The 23068-nt window shown below is 44.1% G+C and overlaps 1 protein-coding gene across 1 annotated transcript in view; it reads left to right on the top strand.

Moving 5' to 3' along the window:
- LOC308336585 (uncharacterized protein) overlaps positions 1-23068 on the top strand; it is a 114618-nt gene that overhangs the window by 26093 nt on the left and 65457 nt on the right. Inside the window, exon 2 of the mRNA XM_080794001.1 lies at positions 6031-6222. Coding sequence (XP_080650127.1) covers positions 6033-6222 — 190 coding nt within the window. The 5' untranslated portion in view covers positions 6031-6032. The remainder of the gene's footprint in view (positions 1-6030; positions 6223-23068) is intronic.

Below are 23068 nucleotides of genomic sequence, written 5' to 3'. Positions count from 1 at the left end.
AGAGACATAATGTAAGAAGAAGGGCTCCATTTTCGTCACCGCTAAACCCCTCATCCCTAAACGTCTTTCCCTTTTTTTTTTACTATTTTGAAAAACATTTTTAATACTTCAACTAAGCCAATCTACATTGACACATTGTGAGCTTGTAGACTGGCCATTTTAAGCTGTGACGAAAATGGAGCCCGAAGTCTCTAAACCAGACAGTTTTGGTGTCTGAACTACCGCCTGTTGAGTGTTGAATGCTTCTTAATGCATAACTAAACAGGCTGATTCAATCCCAGCAAATCTCCTATAGGGCTTGAACAAGTTGAGGGGATGAAAAGCTGAGCTAGAAACTCCTGCTAAACCGCTATTGGAAACCCCATTGAAGCCTGAGCACTTAGATTCACAAAGCTAGTTGACCTTAAGCAGGGTTCGAATGCGACACAAACGCAAACCCATTTTGACCTGAGATCAGATTCTAAAAATGTCTTCTACATCCTGACAGTTTTCTGAAAAAGCTTTCTTTGTCAGTCAAAAATAGCAGACCTACAAGCTTGTAGAAGTGGCGCGCTCTGAGCTTGTAGATCTGCTCAATAGCTAAAGCATAACATAATGCTAACACCAAAAGGGGTTCCCGACCCATGGGTTAACTGTACCCATGTAATCTTCTTCAAATAAATACTTTTTTAGAGACATCTTTTTTTTTTTCATTGGTTAATAATTTAGTGTCAAGTCATACGCCCACCTTACATGGCTTTGATTCCTAACTCTTGTCCTCAGCGGTCGCCGGTCACTGAATTTATATGAATCTACTCGCGCTAGTGCACCAGGTTTCAACTAGTCCCTGAACCGTACAGCTTTAGTAGATTGACAAGCCTGGGAGACTACTGTAGGAGGAAGGTCAACGCAGTTCTCTTCCTGAACGGATAGAAAAGCAGCGGTTCATGTGTGTGCGGTCCCACCAGGACCATGTCTGGGAAGCAGAGAAAGTGTAACTTGCAATGGATCACTGTGGGTGCAATCAGTAGTCCTGCTGTCTCATTCACATTTCCCTCTCTGTGGGTCTGTGTGAGTGAGTCTGTGTCACATCATGGCCTCTCCCTCTCTGTGGGTCTGTGTGAGTGAGTCTATGTCACATCATGGCCTCTCATTCATATCCCTCTCTGTGGGTCTGTGTGAGTGAGTCTATGTCACATCATGGCCTCTCATTCATATCCCTCTCTGTGGGTCTGTGTGAGTGAGTCTATGTCACATCATGGCCTCTGTTTGTTTATATACAAAAGTGGTGTGTTGAAGCGGATTAAACTGGCTTAACCTACACTGCTGCTTTAACGCAGCCAGAGGACATATCGCACGCACGCACCCACGCGCGCACGCACGCGCGCGCGCGCGTGCACACACACACACACACACACACACACACACACACACACACACACACACACACACACACACACACACACACACACACATCCAGGCGGATACACATTCTTTCAAAATCACTCAACCAAGTATTCTCCGACTCTCTCTCACACACACACACACACACACACAGCACCCACACCTTTACAAAAGAACATTTTGCCGGCCAGGCCAAACAATAGAAACAGCCTTTTCCCTGGATTTCCTTCCTTTGTTGAAGCAAGATTGTTTCCGAGTGGACACACCAAATCTGCTTTCATCACAGTTTCAACTCCTCACCCAGCACTGCTTTTCATTCTACTCTCTCAACACTTCACTAAACACTAGCTCAGTCCACGGCCAAATATCTATATATATACAATTGAGGAGCTCCTGCTCACATTTTCTCACTGCTCACATTTGCTCACATTTTTGTACCCAGTTCAGGTTGCCAAGTCAGTGACGTATAAGCGGCGTATGCAGACGTTTATGCCTGTGCTGTGCCTGTGCTCTGATGCCAATCACTTCACCTCTGCATTTTCAACCCAGCTTTTGCCGTTTCCGTTTCTCAAATCTGCCATTACTAAGTCTGTCCGTATACTGAAGTGTATTTCTCTTCAGAATTGTTAATATTGTAACAGTCTGCGACGCAGCATAACATCAGAAATTATCCCAGAAGAACGTCCACGTTCTGTTCAATCACCGCGCGGATGCATCCTACAGAGGCAGCGGTGGCCCAACGGTTTGCGGAGCGGTCTTGATATCGGAAGGTCGCTAGTTCGTATCCCCGGACCGGCATGTTAAAATTACCACAGCTGAAGTGCCCTTGGACAAGGCATTGAACCTCTACCATGAAATATTCTATGAGCAGGGCCTGGCTGTAAACAAGTTCTTGAGCTTAGTCCAGTTACCCTGGGTAAACATAGTACCTTTCCTTTTACATTCCAAGAAAAAAAGGTTTTTAAACCGGCGCAGAATCTGGAAGTGGACGGCTGTGTTTCCCTCTTCAGATTGTCTACGGCCGATCACGTGAGAGTCAACGCACGTCGAGTTTCTGTGTGGCTCATCTCACTGAACTTGAACCTTTGTCCACTATTTGGCACCATTATGTTAGAGACCATTAGATATATGACCTTTAGTGGCTTTGTGTTGTGAACTTTGTGTTGTGGGTCTGGACCCATTGGTGGGTCACGGACCAATTTGCATGGGTCACGACTCGAGTAAAATCTGAATAACTTTTCCTACTGTACATTTAAACATATAAATATAAATAAAGAAGCTCCATGAATAAAATAAATTCAATAATTAAGAAGTAGTGAAAATATCTATTTTGAGTTTGGAACCACAGTTTAAGGAACTACTGTAGTAGTAGGGTGGATGCTATTCTTGAGGATGGACAGAGCTATGCCTAATCTATGCCTGTGTTAAATTAATTCAAGTAAATTGGTGAAAGGACACACATGCATGCTAGCCTATTTCCACTATTATGTTTTGAAAGTATTAAAGTTATTTAAAATATGTCAAAAGTAAAAAATAAAAATAAATGTTTTGTAATTGTCTAACTGAATAGATCGAAATAAACCATTCATTCATTCAGATTCAGATACCTTTATTTGCCATTTGTGTATACACAAATTTTCACAAATAAACAGACATAAGACAACACCGTGCAGGGAAATAAATATTAAGTGCAGGGTTATACAGTAGTTCATACTCATAGTGCATCAAATAAATGTTGCCGGTGATTAAAGTGCCGGTGTCACTAGGAGGCAGGGGTGGAAGGGAAGCCAGAGTCATTGAGCAGCCTGGCAGCTGAGGGGAAAAAACTTTGTCTGTGGCGGGCTTTCGTAGCCCTCGGCAGCCGCAGTCTTCTCCCAGAGTCTTTATTTGTCATATCTGACCTGTGGATTTTTTGTTTACGAATACGAACCCTAAATGGCAAATGGAAATATAATTTGTATTTATATGTCCCAGACAGTGACCCTAACACATGCACGCACGCACGCACGCACGCACGCACGCACGCACACACGCACACATACACACACACGATGTGGGTTTAAATATGGAAAGTGGGGCAGTGTTTTCTCTGACCAGCGTGGCTTTGTGGCGGAGGCGGTATAGGCAGCAGTCTTCCTGTGCTGTGACACACCCTGGCATGTTACACACACAGGGGAATCATTTACACACCACAGATACACTGACTAACAGCCATGTAATATGTACGCTCGGCCGCTTATAGTTTATTTATAAGACTCCCTACTGACTTGGTGTATAGAAGGGCCTATTGAGTTTTGACCCGGTTCAGCGATGACTTAACCCATTTTGGGCGGGAACCCGTTTTGGTGTTTTAAACATGTTATAATTTAGCTATTGAAGCTAGTAGGTCTGCTATTTTAGATTTTTTTTGAAAATGTGGCGCAAATCTTTGAATATGTATTCTTTCGTTTTTAACTCAAATCGTTGCTTCTGGGGGGTTCCCAGGCCAGGCCATGTTTGGGGGATCCTTGACATGAAATATTGAGCACCACTGATACAGAAACACAGGAATTTCAGGAAACTGTCAGAATTTAGAATATTTTTTTTAATTTCGACATCAGGCCTAAATGGTTTAACTGTTCACTGCTAGTGCTAAGGAGCTCTGCTTAGAGTGAATTATACAACCCCATACTGTAGAGTACATATCTTTAGACTGTATAAATGTAAACCTTCGTTTTACTGCCGTCTACCTTACTGATTGGCAGGCTGACTACTGTATATGTCCCTGGCCTGGACGATTGCCTGACGGACATTGTGCTAACTGACTCATTAACCGCACGTCTCTCTGGCTGTCAAACGGAGTGGCTCGCTGACTACTAAGTCATGAACAACTGGGACTGGTTGATTGGCAGGGGTGATCAGAGCCATCTGATTGTACGATAATCCCAAGTTATAATATTAGATTGAACACTAGTAGCAGTATATTAGAACAAGATTGACTGTATCTCTTCTCCATGACTAAAGTCAAAGATAAGTGTCAGTTAATTCATTTCCCGTGGGATAGCTGTGCGGTTAAGAGGTAACCAGTGGTGTGAACAAAAGATGAATTCTACTGCTGCCATCTCTTCTTGTGCCTCTTAAATACTTCCCACAGGCCAGCAGATGGCAGTATGGTGCAGTGTTTGGATTCCTATACACAAGAGAGTGGACTAGGTCTAGGAGAAGTCGATCTGGAACTTAAAAATGTAATTCAGTGTATGTATCTTCAGTGTATCTTCATTATCCCACTAAGTAAATTGATCAGTGTGGTACACGGCTTTTCCTTGGTGTCTGTCTGTATGTAGCCTACAGTATATATTTTACTTGATGTATACTATATCCTCTCAAAAGTAGACCAATCACAGCTTATGCCGCGGCTGTGTGCATGACGTCATTATGTCAAACCGAAGTAACTCCGGCCATAAAAGACTGCCAACATTGTTGTTGTAATAAAGCACTTTTTGTTCGTTGGTTAAAGTAAGTGGTGTATCCTTTGTGTTAAGGCTGAGAGAGCCAGATCACACACATTTAATTGTAGTACGATGCTGCATGATTCATGCACTAAGAGTTTATCAAGAGCCGAAATGTCTGCTTTGTTCTGTCGACAGAAATTGAGAAAAGGATGCGGGTAGAACAAGATTATATACTGTGTGACTTCAAATATACATTATTTTCAGTTCCTTTTCTTCATCGAGAAGCAATTTGTTTTTATGTTTTATCAACAAATCTATGCAAAACAAATCAACTGGAGTTTGGAGTTTTTGGAGTGTGTGCGCACGTGTGTGTGCGTGTGTGTGCGCGTGTGCTTGTGCATGTGCATGTGCTCCCTCCATTGTTCCTACACATCAATTTTGGCTAATGTAGCAGAAGGCCTAGGACAAACTGTGCCCCCCTGTGGTGAAAATTGGTATTGAATTTAGTCTGTAGCTAGTTGAAGGCTTGTGGACTGTGGAAGCTGTGTCAAAACAAAGAGAGGTGTTACATTGTGCAGGTACTAGTGTGTATAGTAGAGTGAACAGTGAACTACCCCCCCACCAACACACCAAACTCTCCCCCTTTCTCCTCTGTCACACTCCATCTCTCTCTCTTGCCAGACCTCCCTCACTGTGTGTATGTGGATATGAACCTTTAAGTGACACTTTAGTCTGTCACCTCCTAGTGTGTACTACCCTACCATCTCTCTCTCTCTCTCTCTCTCTCTCTCTCTCTCTCTCCATCACAATCTTCTTGCCACTTTCATAGGGAACTTTCTGTGGAGCAGAGTAATACGTTCCGTAAATTATAAATACATTTAAAACAAACAAATAAGAAATTCCATGAAAAGAAAAGAAGTAGGCAGAGAAAAAGTTGAAGGGGCATGTTTTGCACAATAACATAGTCTTTCATTATGTCTGCCCATGATCTCTGTGATTCATACAGTACGTTTGTTTACCTCAGTCACTGATACTAAAATCTGATAATATATTTTTAATTTTTCTATGAACCTGTGACTTGACACCCATACTGTTATAAAACGGGAAAGCGTCGTGGGCAAGCGTCTAAATTCTCTCTTGGGTCTCGAGACTCGAGCTAAAAAGTGTTGGGAACCACTGCTGTAATAATTCTCGTGTCTTTCTTTGCTCTTCGCAGCCATGGCAGAGTTGGACCTGAGTCTGAGCGACGCGCTGACAGATGGAGCTCCGTCACCGGGACCAGAGGCTCTGGTGAAGAGGGACTTTATCGCTGACCTGGAGGCAGAGCCCTTCGACGACAAGGTGGGGGAGACCGTGGGGAAAACGGACTACACCCCTCTACTGGACAATGACACAAACACCAGGGCAGGTGAGAGGGGTCTGTGTGTGTGTGTGTGTGTGTGTGTGTGGTGTGTGTCTGTGTCTGTGTGACTGTGTGTGTGTTATAGTCGAACGAGTGACTGAAGGCGAGGGAGAAAGGGAGAATAATGGATAGAATAAGGGAGATCAACAGAAGGTGTGAGAGGGAGTTAAACTGAGTCATCGATCGTAATGAGCTTGACCTTCTATGAGTCAGTTAGTTAATCTCATCAAACCTCCTGCCTGCCTTCCTTCCGACTGGTTGTCGAGGAAACGGCAGGGAACAAGAAAGATGACGAATAATGGATGTGATTATAATTTTTTGAGAATACAAGATTTTACAAATTTGGAGGCTCGGCAACCTTTTCTGCGTGTCAGATTTGTTTATTTTTATCGGTGTCCAAATTAACCCATTTTGGGCGGGAACGCTTTTTGGTGTGTTAAGCATTATGTTATCTATTGGAAAATAGCAGATCTACAAGCTCATAGCTCGAGCTTGTAGGTCTGCTATTTTTGAAAAATCGGAGAACAACTGACATATAAACATAGCTTTTTGCCTTTTTCAGAAAACTGTAATTTTCAAACAGACATTTTTAGAATCTGATCTCAGGTCAAAATGGGTTAAATGCAGACCAGAACATGGGACACCAGTGAGTCAGTCCACTGCAGCATATCACAGTACTAACACACAGACTCACATCACACCTATAGGGAAATTAGAGGTGTAAATGCGTACAGTGTTCAGGCCCAGTTTCCTTTGCTGAGCTGTATTATCTGGCGGTTATTGCATGAATGAACTTGTATTAAGTTTCACACGACTCTGAGTGATCGGTTGTCAAATGACCGCAGGAGGGGCGGGGCACTTTCTACATGTGTCATCTTTGAATGACATTAACATTGTGGGAGACTGATGAACCTCAGACCCCACAGCTGGTGGGTTTGTCCACACCACTATACTAAACCACATAAGCCGGTGCTGTGGTTTCTGCAGCTCTGCAAGCTGTGTGGAAGTCCACAACTCAATCAAAGTCCAGTCAGTAATATTCAGCCAGTCTATTAGAGCTTAATCCAGTTCATAATTGTGCATAATTCTGTGCATAATTCTGAAAGTCCTCAAATCTTGTTATGAAGTCGAACTTGAGCTGGTGGGCTGTGTTGATGGAAAGTGTCAAGCGTAATAACTAGGGATGGAGCCCGAAAATCGGGTCCATTACAAACCCGGTTTGGCATTTATGGAGACCCGAGTATCAATAAGCGTTTGGCTTGTCGAGCCTGTTATCGGGTATAGCTGCAGCGGCTGACGTCATGGGCCGCTCTCTATAAAGGGGGCTGGGACGCGACGGGTGGTTGCGTGGTTCGTCATCGTTTGCCAATTAGAAGCACACACTGGGGGTCTATTTATAGGGGTGTGTGTGTGAGTGTCTGTGTGTGTGTGTGTGTGTGTGCGTGCGTGTGTGCCTGCGAGCTGCAGGGGTCAATGGGTCGTACTCAGACATACACACTCGGTCAGTCATTAAGTCGGTTTGGCACCGATCAAAATGGAACGGTTCCCCACAGTGACTATGTAATGTGTTCCCTAGGTAGGTTAGGGTTAGTTAAATGGGTTAAAGTGATTGATAAAAAAAATATTATAATTGATGATAATTGAAAGCCGAAAGTCGTCGATATATGGTCTGTTGTTGTTGGTGAACTGAGAATGACTCACCCCAGAAAGACAGGTGTGTGTGTGTGTGTGTGTGTGTGTGTGTGTGTGTGTGTGTGTGTGTGTGTGTGTGTGTGTGTGTGTGTGTGTGTGTGTGTGTGTGTGTGTGTGTGTGTGTGTGTGTGTGTGTGTGTGTGTTGGGGGGGACGGGGGGACGACACAACTGTCACTGACAGCCGCTTTCAGGACCGTGTATCGGGAAGACAGGCGGCACAGCATTGATCACATGATGTGAGACAGACGGTGACGGTGTGCATTACATGTAGTTAGACCACGTGGACAAACACTGAGGTTTTTTATTGTTGCTGCTCGTTGTCGGCAACGTGTGGCTGTCAGTGTGTGTTTGGTTGACGACGGTGTCGCTCATTACCGTCTCAATTATGTGGCTGTGATGGTGTTGAGCATGTTGACCAAGCGGAACGTTTTCTATTGTAATTTGTCAGTTTTATTTATGAGTTGTGTGTGTGTGTGTGTGTGACTGTGTGTGTGAGTGGGTGTGTGTGTGGGAGGGGGGTGTGGAATGTGGATGTGTGTGTGTGTGTGTGTGCGCGCACATACAATGTGTTTATATGTAGGCTAGCCATTAGCTGCGAGTGATAGTAATGTGGGCGTGTGTGCACAGGCACTAGTAATGAGCTTGTATGTGCGTGTGTGCACAGGCACTAGTAATGAGCTTGTATGTGCGTGTGTGCACAGGCACTAGTTATGTGGTTGTATGTGCACACTACAGGCACTAGTAATGTGGTTGTATGTGCATGTGTGCACACACAGGCACTACATTGAAGAATGGAGAGAAGAAGGCTAAGGGGCCACAAAAGCCTGGTAAGAGATTTCCCACAAATTGTCCACATCTGTCCTCTAGGCCCCACCCGGTCATCCTCATCCACCAATCACAGGCTTTCATTCCTATTTTATTTTATTTTATTTGTCTGTGTTCTCAGCTTCCAATTGACTGCTTTAGTTTGCAGAAAGCCCTGCATCATTGAATCTACGTGTGTGTGTGTGTGTGTGTGTGTGTGTGTGTGTGTGTGCGTGTGTGTGTGTGTGTGTGTGGATGTGTGTGCGCGCGTGCTCATACACTGTGTTTATATGTAGGCTAGCCATTAGCTGCGAGTGATAGTAATGTGGGCGTGTGTGCACAGGCACTAGTAATGAGCTTGTATGTGCGTGTGTGCACACACACAGGCACTAGTAATGTGGTTGTATGTGCATGTGTGCACAGGCACTAGTTATGTGGTTGTATGTGCACACTACAGGCACTAGTTATGTGGTTGTATGTGCACACTACAGGCACTAGTAATGTGGTTGTATGTGCATGTGTGCACACACAGGCACTAAATTGAAGAATGGAGAGAAGAAGGCTAAGGGGCCACAAAAGCCTGGTAAGAGATTTGACCACAAATTGTCCACATCTGTCCACTAGGGCCACCCGATCATCCTCATGCACCAATCACAGGCTTTCATTCCTATTTTATTTTATTTTATTTTATTTGTCTGTGTTCTCAGCTTCCAATTGACCGCTTTAGTTGTGTGTGTGTGTGTGTGTGTGTGTGTGTGTGTGTGTGTGTGTGTGTGTGTGTGTGTGTGTGTGTGTGTGTGTGTGTGTGTGTGTGTGTGTGTGTGTGTGTGTGTGTGTGTGTGTGTGTGTGTGTGTGTGTGTGTGTGTGTGTGTGTGTGTGCATATCTTCAGAATTATCAGGTTTTTATAGAAAAGTCCTCTACTTCTTCTACATTAAGCATCCCACGCAGTTAACTCTCTAGTCAGACAAATTAGCCGTCACACTTTATTTGCAGCACATGCCTATTATAATGCATAACAATCTGCTTATAACACCTTTTAAAAGCCGCTTGCCTTATGGTCACTTTTCAGACAAGAGGGCTGCGCACAACGCGTCCCTTGCATGGTGCTGGACAAAGGTTGATAGTTGATACAGTGTAAAAAAAGAGGAAGTTCCGCATAGCAACAGCTCTGCTCCACACTCCACAGACAGTGTTTTATTTATTTAAAACACCGACATATACAGTAGTGACACAACATTTCGGCCATGACTGGCCTTCATCAGTGGTGGTGGGGTCACATGACCAGTAGTGTGAATTATTTAAAATGGCAGCTCGTGTTGAACATACCCTTAAGGTGCGTTCCTAACTTCCTACTGCAAGATAGATTAGATAGATTTCTAGTTGTTTGAACGGCTTCTCTTTGGTCGTGCTGGTCAGCATTGGTAAGTGCTAGGCGAACGTCGCCTCACTTTTTACTATATTACACACAGAACGCTTTGTTTGCGTCGCCTTGTTTCGCACTGTTCTCGTCCCTCGACGCGACGTCACGCCAAATGGCGTCTTTTGCGTTTGACTTTGTATGTAATCGTGACTCTCAAATTCATATTTGTATATATGTTGTTGTGGGAACGCACGTTTTTAGAGTGTAAAACTGGACTGTTGTAGTTTCACAATGCAGCTGTGCTCTTGTAAAAACCGAACCTTTTGAATGAGTTATCGGACAAAAAAGACATTATTCGTCAAACCCAGTCAACGTAGATTGCTTCCCAGTCTTAAATAAGATTTGACTGTAACTCGGTTTGTGTGCCCTGAGCTACGTACGTGTTCATATTGTGAATGTTAGACTGTAAGGCCACTCTAATCGGATTGAAGCAGCTTCAGTTCAGTTCAGTGTGCTAATACTGCAGGGAGGGCCAGTAATTAACTGCAGGGAGGAGAAGCTGTGTTAATTAATTACATCCTAATGAACAGACCCTCCCTCCTGTCTTCGCTGGGTCTGCCCCCCCAGTCAAATAGACTGTGTGAACGGATTCGTTTTAGCGCGTGTAGTCATTACAGTACAGTATGTGTGTACTTTTTGTAAATCACTCTGTCTACACTGTATAGTATACACATACAGTGCATACGAGACCATAAATTATGTTTTCTACATTTTATCATGTTTCAAACTCTTCTACAGATGGATGGTTTAAAACCTTTTCTCATCAATTTTACACACAATACTCCACAATGGCGAAGTACAATGTACATACATTACTCACACATTCACAAAACACTCCCAAGAACCAATTATTTGCTTTTCTATTGTACCATGTGTATTTCACAAAAAAGGGGACAATTTGAAAGGGTCTACTCTAAAACGTGTGTGTGTGTGTGTGTGTGTGTGTGTGTGTGTGTGTGGCCGCGTGCGTGCGTCTGTGCGTGCGTGCGTGCACAACCCATAGTTCCTCATCTTATGTTCATTATTCCCCTTCCATTCTTAAATCTTTCTGCCATCAACACCCCCAGTCTCTCTCTGGTTCTCAGCTCTTCGGGGGTGCCATGCATGTCAGAGAGGGTTTTGCATGGGGAAGAGATGCATACAGTATACTGTACAGTGTACAGTATACTGTATGTATATGTATATGTACAGTGTACACAGACTTACAGCATGGTTGGAGTCAGACCACTAGCAGCTCTTCCTGAATGGAGAGTTAATGACAGCCCAAACACGCATGGCTCTGGCATGAAGGCTTTGCTAAGCAGAAGGCTTCATACAGTTAGCAGCATGATGATGTCCTCTTGCCAGCCGCTGCTCAGCACGCTGTGGTTGTGCAGCACAGGTCTAGGTGTTGAAGGATGACAGCAGGGATGCAGATGTTAGTCCTCTCGTGTCGGCCTTTGTTCCTGGACTGGTGAGACGTATTCTGGACGTATACTGTATCACACAATGTGGGAATGTAGGAGTAATGCTGTCTAGCGTCATGTTGTTAGATCAGTTGTCTGCCACATGCTGTGCACCTTTTTAAGATGAGCAGGGGTGGGAGTGGGAGTAATGCACTGGAATCGGTTGTCTAGTGTGATCGCTGGCATGGGAACTGCATGGCCATCTGTCCGTCTGGCCACCTGTCTTCCTGTAGCATGCCACGGTTACCATGGTTAGAATGTGTGGTTAGAGTGAGTGTGACATACAGTAGTGCTACTAGTGCCTCCTCCATACTGCTCCCGTTCAACACCCCCCGCTGACAAGCGCCTGCCCCGCCCGCCTGAGTCTTCCATCGTAGCGTACACACGGCGACAAAGATCGTCCTCCTCACTCCCAGAACACAGCCAAGAGACATTGCCAAAGCATTTCCGGGGGACCCCAGCCAAAAACGTTGAGACCCCCTGGGGTACTGCATCATCTATTTTTCGCTTCAAATGTTTTCAAAAAACATTCTTGGGAGCAATCTTTAGTTAAATGACATTGTGTTGTTTTACAAGGCTGTCATGTTGGGTATACAGCATAAAATCCAAGCAGTATAACAATTTGGCCTTTAGCAGAGGCTCTTAATCCAGAACGATTTACAGTAAGCAAGAACAACACATGGTAATACATCAACTACATCGAAACGGTCATCGAGGATCAGAAGCAAGCTAAGAACCTAACATCTGTCTAACAGTAGAACATCTGTATAATGAAACAATAATACATACACTATAGACTGCTATGTTTACATAATCTGTGCTATTAATATGTCTACATATTATGCTTTTCTAAATTACATAAGTTACTTACTATGCATACGCCCGTAAGGTCGTCGAGGCTAGTGCGAGTGCTAGAGCGGATATCTACTCTACTGTATAACGGAACGCGCTCCTGTAGCGCTACGTAGGTCATATAAAGCATCTGGCCCTCATGCAGATGCACCAGTTCCATTCATCAGTGTTGTACTCACCGTGCACCCCGGGGACAGGATGCTCCATGTACAAGTAGTAACTGGGTCGCACTATTGAGAACGTATGGTGTGTGTGTGTGTGTGTGTGTGTGTGTGTGCGAGCGCATGCGTGCTTGTATGTGCGTGTTGAGCTGCTGCATGAATGCATGACACTACTGCATGGTTAAAGCAGGATACGTTTCAATAGTATCGTTTTAAAATACTTGACCTGCTTCAAAGTGCACTTGATTCATGTCAACACTTGACACTTCAACAACAGCTCTCCCTCTCCAGATAGACGAGACGAATCAAGAACTTTATCACATCGGCAAAGTGGCTCATGTGTTGTTGTTGCATGTTTTACAAGGACTCGACAGTTCAAACCACTGTCGTGCAGTGCTATTTTCTTCAGGGCATGTCACGAAAAATGTTCAAAAATGTTGTTCGAAACATTTTTGAAAATACCAGATCTTCAAGTTTTACGATTGGTTGTGAGCTTGTGGACCTGCTATTATTATTGCCGCATGATGACACGATCATATGATGAAGTATAAAATATGGTACGTGTGTGTTGTGTGGCTTTACTAATCTGCTGTCTCCCCTTTCCTCCTTTCCCTCTGTCCTTCCCCTTTCCCCTCTCCATTCATCTCTCTCTCTCCCTCTCTCTATCTCTCTCTCTCTCTCTGACTCTCTCTATTGATGTTACCTAATTTGTATATTTTCCATTATTCGTTGTTTAATTCCTGTCTTCCTTCGATACTATGCTCCTTCTTCTCATGTCTGTATACTTCTACATTTTCCTCTCCTCCTCCACCCTTTTCTCCTCTCCTCCTCCTCCTCTCTTCTCCAATCCCATGCTTCAGAGGACTAGACCCCGCCTCCATCGCCATGGCGACTGTCAATCAGCTGTGCTTCAGCTTTTCTGCACCTTTCTTCTTCCCCGTTTCACTCACACGCATGCATGCACGCACACTACATACACACACACACACACACACACACACACACACACACACACGCGCGCGCACACACCTGTTGTCACTCTGTTGCTGCAGTTCAGATCTCTAGCTTACAAATGTTACTCGGTTTAGAAACGCTATCTGCATAGCATTTTGTTTTCAACTACTGTACGTAAGGGTTCAGTTTGTTTTCTATAATAAAAATATAAACTAAATAATAACTTGTATCCTTAGCTAGTTTTCTGAGTGCCTGTAGTGCAGTGTGTTATTATTGTATACAACGAAATCAGTCACAAGATGTATTTATATTGGCCACATGACATCTCAAACATAACATTTAAAGTCCATAGACTTGGCTGCCATATGCCATATTAAATGGTTGTGTCCTCACACTTTAAGGCAAGCACACACACACAACCACAAAATGTGGGGATTACGCCAAAATAAAATCATCTGAGAAAAGGGAAGTGAAGACAACAAATGTATAAACTAAAGAAGAAGTTATTAACATGGGGTATTAACATAAACAGAACCACCAAACACGTACAGTATAGAGTATGTTTCGAATGACAGCTAAATTCTGTCTAACACAAGAAGTTATAAGCCGGCAGACACAAAACACTAACACACGTACAGTATAACACAAACAAATCCTATAGAAATTGAAGTCACTACTACTGAGTTGCCACTAAGATGACAGACAGCCCTGCTGAATGGCCCACTAGCCATGTCTGTACTCTTCCCCAGTCCTTGACCTGTTCAGTTGATTGACCTGCACTACTAGTGTGTTCATACTGTTCAATCAACTCAGTCTGAAGCTCACAGGGCGGTACCTGAGGAGAGAACAGACAAGAACACACACACACACACATGCGCGCGCACACACACACACACACACACACAGACACACACCCGACCCCACTACAGGCGTACTGTAACAGTCCCTCTGTCATCGCCAACCCTGTCTTTTGAGTGTTTCTGAACTCTAGCCTGCCATCGCCCGCCACAAGCCCGATCTGTCAACACCCAACCCTGGCCTGCACACTCACATACTGTAGAGTCGAGTGTGCAAAGCACTCGACACCACCCGGTAGTATACATACATGTCTGTCAAAACCCTTGTTTTACAGTAGGAGTACTTTTTAACCACTCGAACACATGTATGAGAGTACAGTAGCTCCCCCGAGTCGACCTGTAACCCACCCTGCTTACCTTCTGTTAATAGTTTAGAAGCTATAATGTACCTTTGTTCAGCTTCTTCACATGCTTGGAGAGTCACACGGGTATTCTGTAGAATGTTAATGTATTGACAATCATTGATTTAAAGAATGTCCCATAGGTTATTAAAACGGATCAGATTTTTTAGCCTTCTTTTTTTTCACAATATAGCAAAACCATTGTCTAAAAAACCATTTAGATGAAATAATCTTTATTTATTATTTTCATCACATTCCATGTTGATATTGTTTAATATTGTAGTAGCCTACATAATCAAGATTGCAAATTTTTTGTTCATTTTAACAACTTATTAGTCCTTCTAGATTTGAATTTATACTCCTTGTGTTTGTACTCTTTGACGCGCACAGATTACTACCAGGTGGAAATAGACTTTCTTTCTGTTTGTACATCCATCAAACGTTTCTGTCATAATTAAATGCTACCTATTTTAAAGCACATTCTGTCTGCACCTTATATAATATACTAATAAAGCTGTTTAACACACTTACCTGGTGTTGGGTTTCTCATTCTGTACTGAACCTGAACTAAATCTCTCCACTAATCTCTAAAAGATGCTTTACTCATACCCTCTCTCAAGCTTTTATTTTCCCTTTTTTCCCCATTTGAAATACTTCTCTTTTTGACCTGAGATCAGATTCTAAAAATGTCTTCTACATCCTGACAGTTTTCTGAAAAAGCTATGTTTCTATGTCAGTTGTTCTTCGATCTTTCAAAAATAGCAGACCTACAAGCTCATAGCACGCCACCAACAGTAGATCTGCTATTTTTCAATAGCTAAAGCATAACATAATGCTAACACCAAAAGGGATTCCAGCATGTGGCTGTGTGTTTGTTGCCTCTCTCTCAGCCCAGAGATCAGAAGGCCCTGCGTGCGCCGTGCCGTGGAGAGGATTTCGTTATTGTTCAGACGGAGGGGCTGCTGTCTCTACTTAGCAATAATACAATTGTTATTGGCTTTTTGAAAAGGGGAGCAGAGGAACAGCAGAAGTCTTTGCTTTATTCTTCACAGAAGTAAAATCTGCCTAAAATGGAAGACGAAGATGAGTCTTCCTTCCTGCCATTTCACACTGATGTTATAATAGCTCACTTTTTCTACCTATCTACCATTATATAGAGGCTAGAGTCGTGTGATTCTTCTTCTCTCTCCCCCCTTGGGGGAATCTATATGAGGTAGGCTGCCCTACTTAAACAGAGGGAGAGATGAATCGAAAGGGGAAGGACAGAGGGAAAGGAGGAAAGGGGAGACAGCAGATTAGTAAAGCCACACAACACACACGTACCATATTTTATGGTTTATTTTATGATGTGTCATCATGTGGCAATAATAGCAGGTCCACAAGCTCACAACCAATCGAAACTTGAAGATCTGGTATTTTCAAAATGTTTTGAACAAATGTTTAACATTTTTCGTGACATGCCCTGAAAATATACCGGACGACAGTGGTTTGACCTGTCGAGTCCTTGTAAAACATGCTACAACACATGAGCCACTTTGCCAATGTGATAAAGTTCTTGATGAGAGAGAGAGAGAGAGAGAGAGAGAGAGAGAGAGAGAACATCCTACAGTTTGACTAGAAATTATCAGGTGAATTCATATCATCAATGTTCTTTTGTTGTTGTTAAACGAGACAAGTGATGAAGAAATACACGCACACGCAGTCGCGCACACACACGTTCTAAACTCTGTTTTTGATGGGCACTATTCCTACCAGAGGAAGCTACACCATCAGCCTTTCTAGACATGAAGAAGTGACTTTCTTGAAATGAGGGATAAATCTCCCCTAAATATTCATGATGGGCTTTAATCCTTGAGCTGGTAGCGACATAATTCCTGCCTTACTCAAGTCTTTTCTGCAGGCAGAAAGCCTTTCATCTGCTCTGCTAGTTCCCCATTTAAAGGTGTGTGTGTGTGTGTGTGTGTGTGTGTGTGTGTGTGTGTGTGTGTGTGTGTGTGTGTGTGTGTGTGTCATTTATAAGCGTGTACATGTGAGTGCGTGCGTGTTCACATGAGTCAGGAGTTGTGTAAAGTGCTGATCCAATGCTCCATGCATCCGTCACCGAAGCTCGAGGTCTGATAAAGCACACTACTACTCTACTATACTATACTACTGTACGAGCAAATCGTTCCATGGCCAAATCTCACGGTTTATGTGCACGCGCACACACACACACACACACACACACACACACACCACTCCGATTATCAAGCCCCGACTTGGGCGCTCACACTGTTATTGTAACTGTGTATGCTACTGCCAATCTGCCATGTGTTTTGTATTGTAGTCTCAGGACTTTCTTGTGTAATCCTCAAACTGCTGTAGCCATGTGGTTTTATTGCTTTTCAAATAAATCAAATCAAAAATACAATTGTCAATAAAGTTTCATTTGAAAGCCCAGAGGAATCAAATGGAATAAACACAAAAACGATGATGATTATTGACAACGTTTCTCAATTTGTTTTGAAAGTCAATAATCTCTATGGCCTATTTGCATGATGATGCACACATCAAGTTAGTAAATATAACGGCAATATAAAAATATGTTTATACTATCACAGTCATAACTGCCCAAGTACAATCAAACAAACTACAAACTACAACGTGTCATAAAGTTGAAGAAGAATGTGATCTGAAAATGAAATCACTGATGTGGTCAACAGTGGCAGACACATCCTAAACGAAAGGCCTGAAACTACATCCTCCAGTCCCCAGTTGGGGCTGTGTGATTACTGATTACCCATGGCTCCCTGGCTGCATCGGAACTTCCAATGTCACCTTGTTGTTAACGCATTAATATTATATTACACCCTCGGGTCGTAATAGTGTCTGCCTGCTGCCACTTTACCTCGCGTGGTGCAATTCTGATTAGTCCTAATTTATCCCAACAGTCAATCGGCTCCTCAACCCCCCACACAGTGCACGAAGGAAATGTCAAATTCGCTATGACTCAGTGAAAATTGTGAGGCTCAAATATTGCAGAGTGTAAGCCCAGCTTAAATCATGACATTGCTGTTGAAGTTTTGCAGAGAGCGCATGTATCACATAGGAGACGACTTGCTTCACTGAATTCTAATTCTCTCCCTTTTCCTTTGAAGTATGGTTTGTGCCACAGAGCTGTGTCTTCCTGCTTCACTTCAGGGCCCGATAACATGAAATCCATGACAAATTAGAACACATTGTTAAAAGTAGTGCTATTTCTTCATAGAGAATAATGGCTGACGATTCCAAAGGCAGACTACAAAATCCAGTGTACAACACTTTTAGGTTACTTACAAAGCACTCTACTGCGGCATTCCAGAAAAAAACATCTTAACTCATTCCTGTTCAACTAGAATGTTTTCAATCTCCAAAAGGTTTCGGTTCTGAGCGAATAAATAAACTGGATGCCTGCAGGAAAAGTAGAAGTACACAGTTTTATAATTGTAAATGGTAAATGGTAAATGGTGCATTTATATAGCGCCTTTATCCAAGGCGCTTTACATAGATTGTGCATTACATTCACCCATTCACACACCGATGGCAGCGGAAACCATGCAAGGCACCAACTAGCACATCGGGAGCAATTAGGGGTTCAGTGTCTTGCTCAAGGACACTTCGACAGTAACTCTGGGGGAGCCCGGGTTCGAACTGGCAACCTTGCGGTTCCCATCCAGGCACTCTACCCCTGAGCCACCGCCGCCCCTGCAATTGTACTTATAATACCACTAGGGTGCCATGCTTTCTGCCGTGTTGTTCTTGCTATGACGTTGTGATCAGTTGCAGGAAAATCTTAACCTGACTTCTGCCAGATGGGGCAGAGCAGGGTTCCCCCCTCCTGCTCCCATATGGGAACTCTCAGGCAGACTTGATGCTCCGGCCACCAAACGGCCTGGCCAATCAGCGGCAGCTAGAGGCGGGATCAAGGCATACACAGTGTCGCCTTGACCCCGCCTCTAGCTGCCGCTGATTGGCCAGGCCGTTTGGTGGCCAGAGCATCTGACGGCCAAGCTACACCAGGCAATTTTGCGCGCGTGCGTATGCGTTTACTGCGCGCGTACAGTGCGTTTGGATAGGACCAATATATGTCAATGATACCAGCTACACCAGACGCACGAATACCGCGGGCCATCATACGCATGCTCTAAAAATAGGATCGGTTCTAATTTTTTTACGTGCTTATGCCCCCATGCGCGCGTATCTATATATCCTCCCGGAAGGTCCCGCACAAATCTGCCGCGCGCCACAGATCTGGTGTAGCCGGGGCATTTCGCACGCATACTTTGTGCGCGCAGTGCGCTTACGTCAAACGCACACATACCCGGTGTAGCTTGGCCGTAAAGCAGTTTCCTGCTTTCAAGGCAGCATAAGATCCCTCTCGGAAACTCCCTGAAGTGTGACGAGAGGTTGATGCAAGGAGGATGAACGGCCGTGAAGCTTTGGTTGTGGTCTGGTTTGAGGCTGGCTAGGTAAAGGTGTGTAAAATGGATTGACATAATCTGAGATGCAAAGGGAGGACAGGAGAAAGTAGGGTAAAGGGTGGTTGTGCGCATAGACACTGTATGTGTGTGTGTGTGTGTGTGTGTGTGTGTGTGTGTGTGTGTTGTCAAAAGTGTCTTGCTTTATTTGGTCCCTGGTCGTGGAATGACCTGCAAGCCAGACTAAAATTGGCCTTGAAAGTTCCCCTGAGAAGGATCATCTTAACTGTACAGTCCAATACCTGCACATTCGGATGTGTACTAGCCTTCGCATATGCCCATATATTTTAGTTTGTTGGTCCCCGTCCAAAATGTACTTTTTTGTATTTGTGTGAAAAATGTCTTGTACCTGGTTATTGTTAGTGTACCATTTTGTAGTATTGTTGTATATATTGTATAGGTTTCTGGAGGTATTCTCATGGATTTATTAATATTGGCAAGTTGTATAACTTGACATGTACGATGTAGCTTTGAAGTGTAATTATGTATTCTGCCTCTTGGCCAGTTCCCACTTGAAAAAGAGACACAGTCTCAATGTGTTTTTACTGGTTAAATAAAGGTAAAAAAAAGGCAGAGACACGCACGCACCAACGCACGCATGCACACACATCACAGGGGTGTTGTCACATCCCATGCACCTTAGTCCTCGTTGCTCCTCCACAGCCTGTCAGCGCACATAACCCTCTCCCACAGCGCATTAGTCCCTCAGCCATTAGTCTCCTTGGCTGCACTGCTTGCTCACCAGGCCCTCTGTACTAAAAAACTAAAATGTGCATTTGGGCATGTTTGATTTTTCTTCCTCTCAAACTGATTGAGTTGGAATTCTAGAGGCACACTTGTGCCACTGTTGCTTTGACTGACGTACTGCACACTGGTTCAGTGATGGGAACGGTCCCACGAGGAGTTGATTACTGTTGACAGAACGTAAAAAAAGAAATGCTAATGTTAATTTAATTAAAAAGTACGGTAAGTGATATTTCTTCTATTTTCAGGAGTCAAACCACAGAGCCTAGTCCTTCCCACGCGCCGGGAATAGTACCTCCCAGTCCCGGCAGAGTATAGTTCGGGAGGAACGGATTGTGTGGCCCTGGTTTTCCCTGCATGGGACGTACGTAAGTCGGGACTTGATCACCCCGGCTGGGTCACCTGAGTGAGGCTGTTGGGAGACCCGAAACCCTGATGACCTCGGGATACATCACTGGGGATACATCACTGAGGATACGTCCCAGGTGCATCCATGCGATGTATTTTTTTTTAGTCTTACTGTAGCCGTAATCCTTTAGCCCAAGGTGACGTTAACTAGTACAGATATGGATGGTCTGCAAGCATCTCAGTTGATGAGTCAGGCCAGACACAGACTGAAGTTTGAATTGAAAATGTTTATATTTGTCATTCATTTCGGAAGCTGTGTGTGTGTGTGTGTGTGTGTGTGTGTGTGTGTGTGTGTGTGTGTGTGTGTGTGTGTGTGTGTGTGTGTGTGTGTGTGTGTGTGTGTGTGTGTGTGTGTGTGTGTGTGTGTGTGTGTGTGTGTGTGTGTGTGTGTGTGTGTGTGTGTGTGTGTGTGTGTGTGTGTGTGTGTGTGTGTGTGTGTGTGTGTGTGTGTGTGTGTGTGTGTGTGTGTGTGTGTGTGTGTGTTATTTAGTCTGGAGTTGTCTGAAATTAATGGCCTTTTCTGTCACACACATTCTGTGTACTCACCATAACAAAGGTGGGTTGTGTCATTAGAAAGCCTACTTTCCTTAGTGGCTGCACTCGCCACTCTGAGCCCCCCACCACACGTATAAACGGTACTTTTTTCCCGGTGGAAACAAAATCCCTTTTTGGCCAAAAAGCCGCCTTTGTTTGGTGAGTAGCAAAAACGTTCTTTTTATTTATGCTAAAGAGGAGAGGCTGGTCTGAGTTCCATGTGAGAGTTAAAAGCGAAAGTAGCATAGCCAATGCAGGGCAGAATCATAGAAGCATTGGCTATGGACCAGAGCTAATTCTGACACATTTTTTGAAGTGGTCGAGGGCTGTTTTGCAAGTCACCCTGTGTCTAATTAATGCTCTGCTGTTTGTCTTTGGTCCTTATGCAGTGGCCCTAGCCTTAATCAGTGAGTCACAGCCAGAGGAGCTGATATTTGGTCCTTATGCAGTTGCCCTAGCCTTAATCAGTGAGTCACAGCCAGAGGAGCTGATATTTGGGCCGGGGGAGCAAGGAGGGGCTGGCCGGGGTCGTCCGGAGTACAGGACAGCTGGAGTTTTGGCTTTGTACAGTGTAGCGTTAGCTAGCTTATCTTGAGACCCTTTAGTACAGTAGCACAACTGTCTGGCTTCTAAAGAATCTCTCATTTCATTTCACACACACACACACACACACACACACACACACACACACACACACACACACACACACACGCGCGCGCGCACGCGCACGCGCGCGCGCGCGCGCACACACACACACACACACACACACAGTCACTTGGACCATAGACAGCTGGACTACCCTGAGAATGATGGCTCTTCTACCATGACAAGATAAATACAGAAGACACACGCACGCGCGCGCGCGCACACACACACACACACACACACACACACTAGGGATGTGTAAATGTAAATCCTCCAAACCTGTATCTTGGAATCAATATCCACTCACACTCTTCTCAGTCATGCAGCTACACAGACACATCCCAGGCACACTTTGGTAGGCCTATAGCCCTGTCCTGTTTGGATTATCGATTATTTCGTGTGTCCTCATCCGTGTGTCCTATTAACGATAATCGATTAATCGAACCCATCCCTAACACACACACACACACACACACACACACACACACACACACCTAGTGATGGTCGATACCTACGGCAGCAGTGATAATAATAATAATAAAGCTTTATTTATATAACACTTATCAAGAACAAGGTCACAAAGTGCTGAACACACACACGGTCACTTGGTAATAATGATGTGGGTCAGACAACACAGTACACTGAGTACAGAGTGCACTAAAATGGAGAGAGAGAGAGAGCGAGAGACAGAACCAATAGCATGGGCGAGAGAGAGAGAGTGTGAGTGAGAGAGAGACAGAACAAATGGCCGAGGGAGACAGAGAGACAGGGAGACAGAGAGAGAGACAAATAGCTCCAAGGGAGTCTGAGTGAGAGAGACAGAAACCAATGGCTGAGGGAGTGAGAGTGACACAAAATAAGGAAAACGCCTGAACTAGTCTAGACCAAATGACATAACCTACTTTACATTGCAGTACAACACCACACACGAGTGCCGCAGTGTGTGTGCGGGTGCGTGTGCGTGTGTGTTATTCATTTTAGAACATTTAGCAAGATCGTATCCTTGTTTTTTTGTACCAACATATACAAATACAATGTAAGTACTGTAATATGTAATGTATAATATCACAATTATTGATTGATAGTTGAGAACATTTTGTATTTTACATTGTTTGAATAGGTTGTTTTTTTATGGGTTTTTTTGTGGCTTTCGTTTTTTATTTTATGAATGGAGGGACAGACACTCAGACAGTAGGCTGAAATGGGGAGAGAGATGGGGGGGGGGATGACATGCAGTAAATGCTGTCGGGTTCGGGAGTCGAACCCGCGGCACACTGCCAGACTGGATTACCAGCCAAGGTGCCTGGACCGCTGAGCTAGACCTGAATAGGTAATATTCAATGAAAATAATATATAAGAATATATCATTAGTAACTTACTATGACGTACTTTGAAGCTCTGTCTGTCTGTCTGTCTGGGCAGCGGTGGCCGAACGGTTTGCGGAGCGGTCTTGATATCGGAAGGTCGCTAGTTCGTATCCCCGGACCGGCACGTTA

Source organism: Protomyctophum bolini, assembly GCF_963924005.1.
Source record: "Protomyctophum bolini genome assembly, chromosome: 21".
Taxonomy (NCBI): Eukaryota; Metazoa; Chordata; class Actinopteri; order Myctophiformes; family Myctophidae; genus Protomyctophum; species Protomyctophum bolini.
The sequence above is the reverse complement of the archived record's forward strand: the minus strand, read 5'-3'. Positions and strand labels throughout refer to the sequence as shown.